A 14,716-nucleotide genomic window follows, 5' to 3' on the forward strand; every position below is an offset into this window, starting at 1 on the left:
AACCAAAGACTATGCGTCCATCAAAGTTTTATCTCTACTTTGTCTCACCAACTGCCCTCTAAATCTAATAGTGGAGGAATTTCCTAATTTGGTTTTTGTTTTTTTGCGGGGGGCGGGGCGTGGGGGGGCAGGTTCTGTTTTCAGGGAAGATGCAATTTTGCATGGGTTTACTGGTTAGGCAAGATCCCCTTGAAGAACTAGTAACAAAAGGTGCTTCCAAGGAGCTATGCTCCCCTCCCACCCCCTACAGATAAGTTGACCTTTATACAAAACAGATTGGTTCTGGGCAACAATTCCTTGAGGGCTTTCTACATATCGTGCACAGTGCTTGGGGTTAAAGATACCAGGTGAGTATGACTTAGTCCCTTGTCTTCAAGGAGCTTGGTCTAGTGTGGGAGATAGATGCATAAACAGATAAAAATCCACATGAAGAATGCTGAGGAAATATACACAATGCAGGGTTCAGGCCCTATTACCTTTCTCTCCCTCACTCCTAAAGGACAAGAAGCAGGTACCCACAAGCTGCTGGCCCAGTCTCAGCAATAATATTAGATCTGTAGCCAGAAGGCCTGGATTCAAAAGCTGGCCTGCAACCACTTAGCTGTAAGAACCTTACTGGGTCTCAGTTTTTCTATCTATAAGTGAAAGAGCTAAAAGCTGACCTCAAGGTTCTTTCCCAAATCTGCTCTCCAAAGAGTTTCTACTGAAGTGTCAGAGATTATGTTAAGAGTCCAAATCCAGGAACAGCTAGCTTTGCCATGTTCAGCTACAGTAAGAAAGAAATGTTTTAGGTTTGAGACATCTCTTAGGAAGAATACAAGATGGGCTTCAATAGAAAGGCAGAGGTTCGAGAGTTTAAGTTACCATGTGAAACTAGGCTTCTCACCAAACTCAATTTCTTTACATAAATTAGATACTCTTCACTGTTATATTTTATTTTTACAGAGAAACGAGTGGCAAGTTTTTCCTGTGTTTAGTTCTAAGAACTTTTATCTCACCATATAATTTATTCCTCCAGGCACCTCAATTTGTCATGTCCATTGATTACTAAGCAACTATTTTGTAGCAATCCTACGAATTTCACTTGCTGATGCTACGGGACACAAAATCCAAACAGGTAGGCAACATTACTAGAAACAGGCGGGTAAAATCCATTGGACTTTGCTCCTTTTCCTTCGTTTCTTGTTGATTGTGTGACTGGAGATTTGCATGACCAATCGAGAGCTTAGAACCAAACGTCCACACAACCTAGCATGGGTGCTAGGGAAGTGAGGGCCTCTTGGAAGTAGGATTTTTCACTACCCATGTCAGAAGCTCTTCTAGCTGTCCTCTGAGAAGGGTTGGTCTGGTGGGAAAGAGTCGGCTTAGAGTTGTGCAGCCTGGGCACCAACCCCTGGTTCTAGCACTGACTGCATGATCTCGGCAAAACCACCGAACCTGTATGACTTAATTTCCCATCACTAGAAGGGAAGTGATGACCACACCTGCTCTGCTGGCTCCATAGGGATGCCGCAAGGTTAAATGATCTCACAGACATTAAAGTGCTTTACTTGTTGAGGAGGAAAGGGTGCTTTCTAAAGCAGCAGTGTGGCCTATGGTCAAGAGCACAGGGCTGTTAAGGAGCCCTGGCTCCCGGTCCTCTTCCACAAGCTCCTTGTTTGACCCTCCGTGAGTCAATTACCTTCACTGTGACTCAATTTTTTCATCTGTCAAAAGGGGGACAATACTTTAACTCTTTAATGTATAAATTTGTGAAGATCAAATAATAACAGGAGCATGCTACAAAGGTTAAATTTCTATGAAACTACAAGGAGCCAGCCATTAGTGCCCCTTCTTTTATAAATAACCTTGGCATGATCTTTGCTCATTTCCAGGTTACCAATAAAGAGAAAATACCCAAATGGCCACAATATCCTGCTTTGAATATTACAAAGGCAACAAAACTGACACAATGGGCTATTTTTTGGAAGCACGTTCTGCTTAATCATTTCAGTGAAAACATTACAAGTTAATGATTCCAAACCAATGTTTTATTATATAAATTCAATAGCTTGCAGGAAATGTTTACTTAAACATTTTCCTCTAATAAAGCAAATGGATATTTCCCATAAATATTATTTTAATTCATTAGATTAAGAGGAATTGGGTTTTCCTCTCTTTCCCCTATAATAGTTTTCCCAAGGCTTCTTGCTACCTTAAGGCAAGCCTGGGCCTGATCCAATAGTGCACCTGGCCTTGTCAGATCCAGGTCAGTATCTGCCAAGCACTCGCTATGCACCAGTGCTGTAGGACACCAGAGATGTGGGGAGGGGAGAAGAAATAGGGTCCCCCAAATCACTGTCTTTTTCCTACCTATATCGCTATAATATGATTTTGGCTATCTGCCAACTTACAGATATGTTTGGGGGGAAAGTTATAAATAAACTTTTAAAAGTTTCTGTTTAAGCTAGATATAAGAGAGCCCACATGAAAACAACCTGGATCACTTTAATTTTTCTTACAGTAAATATTTATGGCTGGTCACAGGTGAAATTGGCAAAAATTGTTGTCAGATCAGATCTCTGCCCTCTAGGAGCTTTACGGATGCAAATGAACACAGATGATTGCCTTCCATGTCTTGTTTCAAGCCAACCTCATCCTTGAGGAACGGAATAAAGTGTTCTTGGTCCTTGGCCCCACAGCACTTCTCTCATGGAGCCCCACAGTTTGCACAGATCCCACCGCAATGCTTACTCCCTCTGGATTATGATTACTGACTCCTCATCTGCCTTACCTCTTCCATATCCTCACAAAAAGAAAAAACAAATTTTTTTAAGTCCTCCTTTCTAAGTATCTTCCATAGCACCCAGCACCTAACTGGCAATAATGAATGTTTGTTGATGAATGTTGGAGATGTGCACAAATGGTTATAATTCAAGGCACTACGTGGTCACTGCCATAACCAAAGCACAGAGTGCCATGTGAACTCAGAGTGGGAAGAGACCACATTCTTACACAGCATATGGACTGGACCTTACAAACTCAGAGGCTCTGGCTATAGATGGGAGAAGACACCTCAAACAGACGCAAGATTCTGAGCACAAGGGCCAGGTGAGGACAGTGTGAGCACCACTGGGAAGTGACCCAGATAGCCCACTTTCTCTTCACACTTTAAATCTGATTTTCCCAACGTGGCTCCCAGTTTTTGAGCTTATCTGCACTTTCCTCATGTGCCTAGCTAGAAAACTCCCTTGTTCTTAGACACGGAACCGGAAGGCTTCCCCACTGGTGTGGAATAGAAAAGGAAGGGAAAGGCTGCATTTCCTACTTGCCCGCTGGAGGTCAGCGTGATGCACCTGTGCCTGACTTCACTGCCAGCTGTGCTGCCACCGCAGGACATGCTGAGTCGCCCTTACATGTTAGGCCTGGACATGCCACCATTCGGCTAGCAGTAAACCAAGGAAAAGCCAGACTCTCACCCACTTTTGGAATTATCTTCCTTTTCCTCCCATGGTCTCTCTTGGCAGCAGGGTGGGGTTCTCCCTCATCCCCGACACTGTACGAATTACTTGATGTAATGTCCTGATATAAGCTTAAATTTTCTCCCTACACTCTCCATGCCACAAACATTCTGCTCCAAAAATTATTCTTGTCATATACTGTTTCTTTGTGAGCTCCCAAATATATTATTAGCAAATATCTCACATAAATAGCAGCATGGTTAATGAATGATATAATAAGCCTCCACAAGGGAAAGACACATGTTTCTCTGCCTGTTCTCTGAAACCCATTCTGCAAGAAAGGACATGCTAGTAAGGCCCACAGATGACACTGACAATAGAAAACCCAACTATTATATGGAGATGATGTCAGTTTCTACAGTATCAGTCCATCCCTCGGTATCTGGTGGAGAGGGGAGATTGGTTCCACGACCCCAGTGGATCCCCAAATCCATGGATGCTCAAGCCTCTGAAATAAAATGGTGTTTTTGAATTAAACCCACATACATCTTCCTGTATACTTTAAATCGTGTCTAGATTACTTATGGTGCATTGCTTTACAATGTAAATGCTATGTAAATAGTTGTTATATTGTATTGTATAGGGAATAATGATGGGGAAAAAGTCTGTACATGTTCAGTACAGACACAACTACTTTTTAAAAAAGTATTTTCAATCTGCATTTGGTTGAATTCATAAATGCAGAACCTGTGGATATGGAGAGCTGACTGTACTGTTCAGCAATGTTCTAGAAGCAGGAGACTTAGGAAGAAGTCCAAAGTGCCACCACATTCCGTTTGGCCATCTTGAGCAGGTTATTTATTTCCACTGGGCCTCATTTTCTTCATCTATAAAAAGGTGATAGTAGTAGTAGCAGTAGTAGTAGTAGTAGTAGTAATAATAATAATAATAATAATAATAATACTATCTGCCTGGTTTTAGGTTTATAGAAAGGACCCAAAGACATATAAATGCTTCATCAACAACTAAAAATCAAGACAAATATTTAGTGGTATTAATATTATTCTAATAAGGAATGATAGAACTCTAATAAGTTAATCATATTTCTCCTTTCCTCCAAGAAGCAAACTATAGAACAAGTCAACAGAACTAAACATAAAACTCTCGGGAATAACACACCATCCCCAACACTTTCTATCTGGCTCCTTAACTCAAGCCATGGTATCCCTAAGGATCGAAAGCCAATCTGCTAGCAGAACTCAGAGACAAAAACATCTCCACAAAATCTGAAAAGCCGTATGATAAACTAAGGTGAGGAAAGTGAGGGAATAAAAGGTCTACTGGGGAGAATGAGTTTATTTTTCCGCCAGTAATGGATAGTAAGAATGTACAACTCTCCCTAATTTCAGATACTCTGCACTGAAAAATTCTTACTATTATTTTTAAATGACATCCTAATTGTTTAGAAATGCTTAAAGTAATGAAGTTCAGGAAATGGCTTAAAGAAATTACAATTTAACATACACATTTAGAGGAAGATGGCTATCAGTAAAGTGGTCTGAAGATCACCATCAGCTCAGCACACACTGAAGTGGTCCTAAGTTCTGTTCTGCAACCTGGGCAGAGCAGGAGGAAAGGCCTGGAGACTGCGAAACCCACATGATTTAAATTTGAATAAACCCCTGGCAGGTACATCAGGTGTGTCAGTTTACTCAAATGCTTTCAAGTCACACATTTTCTATTTGGATAAAGAAAAATCTTCCAATCCTTTTCTCTCATTTCAACCCTTTTACACTAGAGTGGGCTTCCCAGATAGCAAAGATTAATTCAGAAAGCCTAAAAATTACAGTTGGAAAATTCCAAGGCCCAACACAGAGGAGTTAAAGTTGGGGATGAATGGAAAACTGTTTGAGCTTTACTTTTAATTGATGCTGTTACCAGTTGCTTATGTTTTGGTTTCTACGATGGTTTGGTAAAAGATTATGCCTGAGAAGCTGCATTGTGTGGAGGAAAAATATAGAGACTGACTCCCAGATTCACTTTTTCTAAAACTTCTGGCTCCCAACAGTAGTCACTCATTATTTAACTTCAGTCAAGTTTACTGACCATTCTGAGTCTCATTTTTCCCATTTGTAAAATAGGGTTAATGCTTCCTTATAGAGTACATGTGAAAATTAAATGAGATAGCATTAGTTCCTAGGCCCATATTTGACATGTAGTAGTTAATAAACGATGATTATACTCTTCACATCCCTTTCTGATCTTCAAGCATGATATTGACCAAGAAATTCCCTATTTCTCCTAAGAAAACACTTTGATTTAGCTCTTCTTCAAGATGGAGAGTGACTTTAATAGATAATTATAAGGGAGAAAGAAAAAAAAAATAGAACCTTTCAAAGAGAGTGTCTTGAAAAATTCATCTCACACTTAAGTTTGTCACAATTTTTCAAGAAAGGCCAAATACTAATAAAAAGAATATTGAAATGCAAAAAAGGGATGCATTACTCCACCCCAGGGGTAACCAGCCAGCCGAAGATAGCCTGAACATATAATATTATTCTTTCAGTAACCAAGTTTACACTAGGGTAGAAAACCACTACTCTTTGGGGGACACAAATATTTTCTGGCTTTTCAACTTAGCAACTGAACATACTTTTCCACCACCCAGACTGAATTTTTGGAAGATAAATTCCACAGTGAATTCCACAGAAATATGACACATTCATGGCTAAGAAGATAACCTAAGATCCTTGTTCTTAACTAAACTACTATTAGGAAATGAAGACAAGGTCTGAACTTTTTCAATCTTGCTGTTTCAAAAACAGGACTTCAGTGGTGCTATCACTCACTCCCTGCTGCTTCACTTCTGGCTGTCAAACTGCTTGATTTGGGCGGAAGGAAGGGAAAGAAAGCTACACTCCACTCACCTGGCTCCTTGTGAGCAAGGCTGCCGAGTAGGGCAGGTGGGGACTGCCTGTGAATTCCGGTCACTTGTTCTCACGATACCACACCACCCTTCCCCCCAAACACACTTCTGATCCTCCCAGATAGTTGAGATTTGCCCAAGTTAGACTGGGTCATTCAGCATTTAAAATTTGCCTCTAACCTAAAAGAGCTGACACTAAGGTAATCATTTTAGTATTCAAGGTTATCAGAGGGAAATAAAAACCCTGACGCTAAAAATTTGAGTCATTTCTCTATATACAACAACTTGCAGGTACCTCCTCTTGGCTAGAAAAGAAATCCCTTGAGTGACTTACTTAGGATCAAAGTCTTTTTGAAAATAGAAAACCCTACATTCTCTAAGGGAAAGATCACTGTCTGAAGTGAATTTCATTTAACCTAAAGTTTTGTGCCAACTTAAATACACTAAAACCCCACTGCTTATGAGAAGGCATTCACCTATTACTTGCTTATAGGTACATGGAAAAGCTATTATGGGGATAATCAGCTCAACTATAAAATGAAGCAGTCAAACATAATGACAAAAACAGATACAAGTCATAAATTGCCTTTTCCCCTTCAGAATCCATGCAGGCACTCGGTGCATTCTTTTGTGCAAAGATAAAACTTTCACCTTGAATATACAGTGCTTTTAGTCTTGTTTGAGCCTTATAAATATAGTGCCTGCAAAACAGACATCAAAAAATGCTGTTTCTTAAACAAAGGCAGATGGATCCCTCCTCCCGCAACCAGGTCACACTATATAGGACAGGAGGTTGGCTGATGTCAGGGCTGGCTAAGAGTCTCTGGGTGCAGGGACAGGAAAGTCAGTTTCCACTGGCTCTGCTACGAACCAGATCTGCTTTCCTGGGACAAAGGGCTGGTGAAAGGTTTGCTTGGAAGGGGAGTGGCTCATCCACACACTGCTGTCCCAAGTAGAGACCAAAGAAATAAAACAACATATGATCTCAAGTCCTAGCTAAAACTCAACAGTCTGAGTTTCTGTTTTTCACTTTACTTGCTTGTATTTATCTGTAGGTGCTTCTCCTAGTAGTTATCAAAGTTCATTTGAGACTAGGCAGGGCTTTTTGTTTGGTTTGCTTTTGTTTTTTCCTGTTGGTTTTTATTTATTTAGTTTTTAATATATAGAGGCATGTCTAGAATAAATCTTGCAGTGAGTGATATTTCAAAAGTGTAACTAAAAATGAGAATTGAGGTGCTAGTACAGAAGGGTCAGGTTTCAGCTATGCAATTACCTGACTGACCTTGGGCAAGTCATCTTACCTCTCTGGGCCTTAGTTTCCTGATTTATATAATGGGGCTTAAAATGCCTATCCTAGCTACTGACCAGGTTATTGTGATGATCAAATGATATCACATGAGTACAGCCACATTTGCAATCACCACGGTCCTTATCACCTATAAAGGAGCTGGTGACAGGCCACAACCAACCTGACACAAGAATGACCATGAGCACCACCATGTTCTGAGGGCCTGGTGTGTGACAAGAATGATATGATAGTGGTCAATTTATCAGCAACAAAGTGATGTCAAATAAAACACTTCTGGTGGGAAGTTAGTAATTAATGTTTTATATTCTCTGCAGTGTCTGGAAGGCTGCCTTACACAAAGGAAAAACATCACATAGGAGAAAATATCAAGGCCTTCAGAATTAGCTGGACTTGGATCCAAATCCACCCCTGTCATTTCTAGCTGTGTGACCTTAAAGACATTACTTAACTTCTTTAACTCTCAGTTTCCTAATTCGTAGACCAGAGATTAACATGCACAAGACAATGTAAGTAAAAGGTGTCGCACAGTGCCTAATTGGACACAAGACGGTGTCTGATTAATGTTCATAAATTAGTATGTATTCCACAATGAAGCAGGGTGTTTCCACTCTATTCCTAAACCCTTTCCTACTAATGTTTGCACCAAGAGATAATACAAAAATATTAGGTTTTTATCCAATTCATAGCAAACAAAACTGATTTAAAACAATGAAACAACAGCTAAAATGACATAGAATAAAATGTATTAACTAAAAACTGGCAGAAAAATCACAACTCCTTGACAAAAATTTAGATCTGCAGAATTTGAGTTAGGAAATTTGGGCTTGATAGACATGAATGCCACAAAGGGAAAGAGAAAGAAAGAAGCCTATCACACAACCGCAAAAGCTATCGGTATAATTAACATGAAGCAAATGGCGAACAATGAATTGAATTCTAATTTCCACGAATAGCAACTGACCGTGATGAAAATAATTTCAGCTAAAAACATGGAAAATTATGTAAATATTTGTATCCATAAACACAGAATCAAAACATACCTGGGATCAAAAAGGCACCCAGAATCAAAAGCATTATTTATTGACTTAATAAAAACACAAAGGATGGAAAGTAGAATAGAGCAGAGTTTCCATTAGTGACAACCAAAACTGCTCCTCTCCTTTGCTGAACGAAATTAAGTATGCTGTGGGCTTTCTTCCCTTTGGAAGACCAGATCACAGCTGTGCAGAGCAAACACTGAGTTTCTACAGGGGCAGAAAAGGGAATGGAATCATTTGCTCTATTGTTAACAGCTGAGACTTTCTTAGTTTGAAAAGAACTTTTATTTTTCTGAGGATAACTGTAATTTTCCCATAAGTATGTGAAAATATTATACAAAATATATAATAATCAAGATACAAATGAAGTTAGAGTTTATGTAAGAGAGAGACTCTATTTAATAGGGGGCCTCACCAGTTTTCTGGCTTAGACAGAGGCTAGAAGGGCTTGCAGATAGTCACGTGGCACTGAACTAGGAGAAAGTATCCTTTTTGCAACTCATGATGCAGAAAGAAACCCGTTCCTCTGACATAGGCATGAAATGTGATTTCTTTCTTCAATCACAGAAGCAATTCCAGAAACCATTGTCTTGCCATGGCCTCAGGAATGGGATCAGTGCTTTGAAGTTCCACTGAGGTAAAGAGTCACCTTGCCAAGATCCAGGCAGGAGAGTCACGGGATAGATGCTCTCAACTTGGTGGCTATACCTAAATCATGCCACCTTAGATTTGGAATCCATATACTGAATTCCAGGAGTTGGGAAATGAGAAGAAAAGGTAACAGTGCACTGTTGTCAAAAGCTGATAACAGACTGGTGTACTCGACCCCCATAAACTCTCACCAACCAGCCTCATGTGGTAGTGGCGCCAGTCAGGCAGGGGAAGTTAGAACTAAATCATGAGTGTAGCAGCCGTCAATTTAGCCCTTATGGCTTACTAATGTTCTAATTGTGCCAGTCAGTCTGGGAGGATTATTTTGCTGAAACTTATTTTATTCTTTGGTATTTTAAACATGTTCATTTAAAAAATATAAAAGATGAATAAAAATGTATTAATAAAAATAAAAGTATTTGTTCTGTAAAATTTGGATTCAGTCAAAAGGCTGCACCTTAAGGACCTAGAAGGCCATATGTGGCCTTAAGGCCGCAGGTTCCCCACCCCGCTTTAGACCCTCACCCCAGAGAAACACACATTTATACAATATTTACAATTAATTTAAGAGGTTTATGGAGCCTCTCCACTCCGCTCAAAGCCCAATGAACCAGGTTAAAGCTGCTTGGTCTTTGCAGCAAAGTGGGGCTGGCTGGGCTCAGTGAGGTGCAGCCCTGTCTTCTCTGGCCCTTTTGTAATCACTGGAACGCAGGCACTCTGTAAAGGAATACTTCCCACAGGCCAGCTGCTGATTATTGTGGTCATTTGCACTTCCTCAAACTCCTCTTGTGTACACAGAGAAGCAAACAAAACACTCCCCCAAAGCGACATTAAAGGTCTGATTTCAAACCACAAAACTATCAGAAAATGGAGATCTGTAGTCCAACCACACACATGCAGAATCACAGATGACCTGAGTGAGTGTTTAGATGACAGGTTCAGATTTTGGATCTACCATTTCCAATGTGAAATGATAATTTGACATTTCTTTGCTTTCTCATCTTAGAGACACAACTAATTTTTATAATACATCTAGAGGTTCTTAGTATCAAAATACAGTCATGTGCTGCATAATGTTTCGGTCAGTGAGGGGTTGCTTACATGACAGTCCCATTATTTTTACTGTACCTTTTCTGTGTTTAGCTATGTTTAGATACCCAAATACTCCCCACCACTGTGTTACAATTGCCTACAGTATTTAGTACAGTAGCATGCTGTCCAGATTTGTGGCCTGGGAGCAAAAGGCTATACCATATAGCCTAGGTGTACAGTAGGCTATACCACCTAGGTTTGTGTAAGTATACTCCATGATGTTCACACAATGACAAAATCACCTAATAAAATCATTCTCAGAACATATCCCCATTGTCAAGTGACGCATGACTGTAAATTACAAAGCAATTCTCCTCAATAGCAACCTGTGGCTCCAATGTTAATTATCTTATTAAAGTCAAGACGAATACATGAAGAAGGACCCTAACCCCACGGGGAACAAGGTTCCCATTGAAAAGAACTTGGAAAGCAATACTCTATGCAAATCCAGTGACAATATCAAGCATGATATCCCATAAAATGCATCATCACTGCCACCAGGCCTTCATACAGACCCGGGGGTAAGGGTAGGGACACGGAGGACTCTGCCCTTTTTTCTGCCTAATTTACAGTCTCATGCTGACCCTCAAGCTTCAAAACTTGTTTACCAGGGGGAAAAAAAGAACGAGGAAATAAATGAGACTTTCACAAACCAAGAAGATTAAAGAAAGGGCCAATCCTTTTCAACAGGATATAACAGGGAACTCTGGAGAAACCCATAAGAGGTCTGACCTGTTGAGAAGTGACAGGTGAGTTACTATAACAGCGTCTTCATCCTTATCTAGAAGCAGAACCACAGAGGTTCCTAACAGCCAAACTGGCCCAGATGGGGTTTGACTCTCCCACTGTCAGCACCCAACGCTTTCCTTCTCTGTAGACTGTAATATATTGGTTTTCATTTCAAGGGCACTAATGGTTTCCTGGTGGCTTAAGTCTTGACACAAATATTACAATGAAAGAGATGACCTATTTCTCTTCTTCAGTCCGTATTTTTCAAAATTTTTGTAATGTCCTCTATCATTTTATTCTCACAATAAGCCTGTTAAGTAGGTGCATTTCTATTCCAGATTGAGGAATAGTACTCTCATCCTCTCAATAAACCATAAGCATATTCATTTTTAAAATTACAATAAAGCCCAGGGATATAAAAACAAAGAAAGAAATTATGAAACTGAGAGGCTTTCTTATGTTAATTAGAATTGAATAAAGTTAATGAAATTTAATAAAATCTTTAAACTAGGCATTCACAACTAAATATTTAAGTGTAACTGTTTACGTCAAGTCCAATAGCTAAAACAAGAACTGCGAGGAATCTGGGCTACCACCACGATGTGTTATGTTCTGTGAGAGATAAAGGTCCAAGGGCAATGTAAGAAATGATTCAAGGCAGAAATGTGCACACACATTCAGACTTTGAACCTGAGTCTGTTTTCAAACCGTGAGTTAGAAAGTCTCTCTTCCCTCTACCTTTCACTCTTTTTCTAAAAGTGAGAGTGTCATCTATTTTGAACCACAAGCCAAACAGTACACTTTTTGGTCTGCTTCAAGAACACCGTAATACTGAAGAAACTGATCTGACTGCAGAACTATCATCTCTAGAAAGTAGCTTAGAAAAAAAGAATAAATTCTTAGCTTTCACACATTATTGATAAGAATACCATCCAATATAGAAATGCTATGCAACTCGAACTTTCTTACTTGCTCTTCAGGATAAATTGCTATGCAGCACCACAAAAGTCTTTTTCAGTAAAGCTACTTTTACATCCTACTGGCCCACGGTACAAGGCAGCCATGATCTCACTACAACAAATGCTCTCTTTACAGTAAATAAAGACATAGCACAGGTGCTTTCTCCAACCTAGTTCGCTCATGAAAAGGTCAGTCTCTACAAGAAAAGATTGTTGAGTTGAAAGTAGGACAAGAAAGCAGAGCTCTTAAGAAGCCTTTTATATGTTGCAAATAGCAACTGCCCTTCAACTACCTTCACACATTTTCCATCTTCACACAGAAAAAAATCAGCTCCTCTTAGAAAATATACAGTGAACTAACAAAGTGTCCACCAAATAAGATGCCATTGAACAAAAAAGTCAGCTAGGCTGCAGACACAGAACGATTACTTCACTTTCCTTTTGCTGCTGGATTTAGATGACTTAAGGGTTTGTGTCACCTATAGCAGGCTGGGTTTTAGTTTGGACTGTCCCTGTAAGCTATGAGGATTAACTGGTAGATTTTAGGCAGAAGAATGACATGATCCAATTTTATTCTTCAAAAAGTGGGTTCATTCCGGTGGCACTGCGAAAGCTGCAATGAAGTCCAAGAGGACAGCGGGGCATTGCAGTAACCCAGGCAAGAGATAAACAAAGCCTGGACTAAAGCTGTGGCAATGGAAAGGAAGGAAAAAAAGATGTCTTAGAGGTGGACTCGGTGGACCTGGTGACAGGTTATCAGAGGTAAGGAAAAGGCAAGCCATGTGAGCAGTGAAGCAAAGGCCATGAGTATAACTTCTCACAGCCTATTAACTATAAAGGAAATTATAGTAATGTAGAGGACTCATTAGGTTAATTACAATGGAATTTCACCTCTATTTCCTTACCTTGGCAGCAGAGTTTGAGACTCCATGTGTAACATTTCTGATGAGCCCACCGACATTTCCGTACTTTATCAGTCCAGTAACCCCTTCAGAAACGTCATTCAAAAGTCCCATAGGATTGCCAAGAAAATCCACTGATCCCAGGATTCGAGCTGCCTGGCTGAGGAGTTCCTGTCCAATGGAGTAAGAAGAGAAAAATCAAATCAGCACTTGTTTATATTTGCAGTTACCAGTGTCCCAAGCAAAAAGGTTAGCCCTCCATTCCCATTACTATAACAATTACCTTTTAAACCTTCATCAGTGGCAAAATAATCTCCTGTCCTTTCATGGGCTCTACCTAAACTTCTCCCAATACATATATCTCTGAGATTGCTTTCAATATTGTTAGAAATACAAAGCCAGTTGGAAGGATAAAAATAGCTATGAAATAGGAAACATTTTTTTATTTATTTTTTAAACATCCAGCCCAAAATGTCAGGAAATATTCTTCTTGAGTGTATTTATTAGTATATGCATCATACTCTCCTTTCCATCATTCCTACAAATAGAGACCTAATCAGCAGCAGGGGGAATTTTAGAAGGAAAGTGAGAGAGGGAGGTAGATTTGTAGTTCCCCCTCCTAAGCTGTGGGGGGCCATGGGGAAGATGGAAAGACTTAACCCACCCTCCACTCTTTTTGTACTTCCAATTGCCTGGTTCCAGGTTCGGGTGACATCTGCTGTATCACTTTCCTTACAGTTAGGTAGAAATAGCATAAATTAGAAAAGTCAAGGAAGGAAGCGAGAAAGGAAAGGAGGGAGGGAAAAAAGGAAGCAAGAACAGAATATATTTTAACTTTGAAAGCTAATAAATTTGATGTGATCTTAACCTATCTATTCATTGAAGAATATGAGCTGGCTTTACATTTTGGTCTTTGCAGTCTGGATAACAAATGGAAAATGTTCAACTTGATTTAAAAAAATTTTCAAGTTCAACTCAAGTTCAACTCAAGGGCAGTTCAGTCTCATAGGCTCTAAGAACACTGGTGTGGTTGTTGAAAGTAGACCCATGCCTGGCAAATAAAGAGCTCAAAGTATTTTGTGTTATTATTAAAGCATCAATTTAACCATTAAGAGTTGTGACTAACTTAGTGGAAGCCCCTGGGACTAGCTCTAAAGGACAAGACTAACAGCTCATAAGTCAAATGTACTGTCTTAGGATTTTCTTGTAAATGGGCTTCAAGGGATGTGACCTGACTCATAACACAACAGAGCTGAAATGTTTAACTGGGCTCTCAATAGTAATGTCTTAGTAACCAAAATTTCCAAACAACTAAAACAAACATTCTCTTTATGCTCGAGCCAGTAAGTATTTCTCCAAAGCTCACCTCCTGGAAATGTTTGAGGATATCATTGATGATGAACTCCTTGGTCTCATAGGGATGTACCCGAGTGAATGGATCCAAATTAATCACAGCATCTTCAAACCGAATCAAAGGAAATCCCAAGGTGCTTTTGAGGGCCTAATTAGGGAAGAAAGGAAATTATATACTTTAGCCATATGATGGCCTTCCAGGGTACTATAATTCTAGATTCCATAAAAGCCTCAAGTCATGTTAACTTTTCAATGAGAGTCAAGGTTTTGATATTTATAAATAAGGATTTTCCCTATAATTATAAAAGTAAAATATTA

The 14,716-nt window shown here is 39.6% G+C and overlaps 1 protein-coding gene across 1 annotated transcript in view; it reads right to left on the reverse strand.

Annotated features, from left to right (window-relative positions):
* VPS13D (vacuolar protein sorting 13 homolog D (S. cerevisiae)) overlaps positions 1–14,716 on the reverse strand; it is a 237,909-nt gene that overhangs the window by 70,482 nt on the left and 152,711 nt on the right. Inside the window, exons 62-63 of the mRNA XM_012662492.1 lie at positions 14,412–14,546; positions 13,049–13,216 (exon numbers count right to left, since the gene is read on the reverse strand). Coding sequence (XP_012517946.1) covers positions 13,049–13,216; positions 14,412–14,546 — 303 coding nt within the window. The remainder of the gene's footprint in view (positions 1–13,048; positions 13,217–14,411; positions 14,547–14,716) is intronic.

The sequence above is a fragment of the Propithecus coquereli genome, unplaced genomic scaffold, assembly GCF_000956105.1.
Source record: "Propithecus coquereli isolate 6110/MARCELLA unplaced genomic scaffold, Pcoq_1.0 Scaffold77, whole genome shotgun sequence".
Lineage (NCBI taxonomy): Eukaryota > Metazoa > Chordata > Mammalia > Primates > Indriidae > Propithecus > Propithecus coquereli.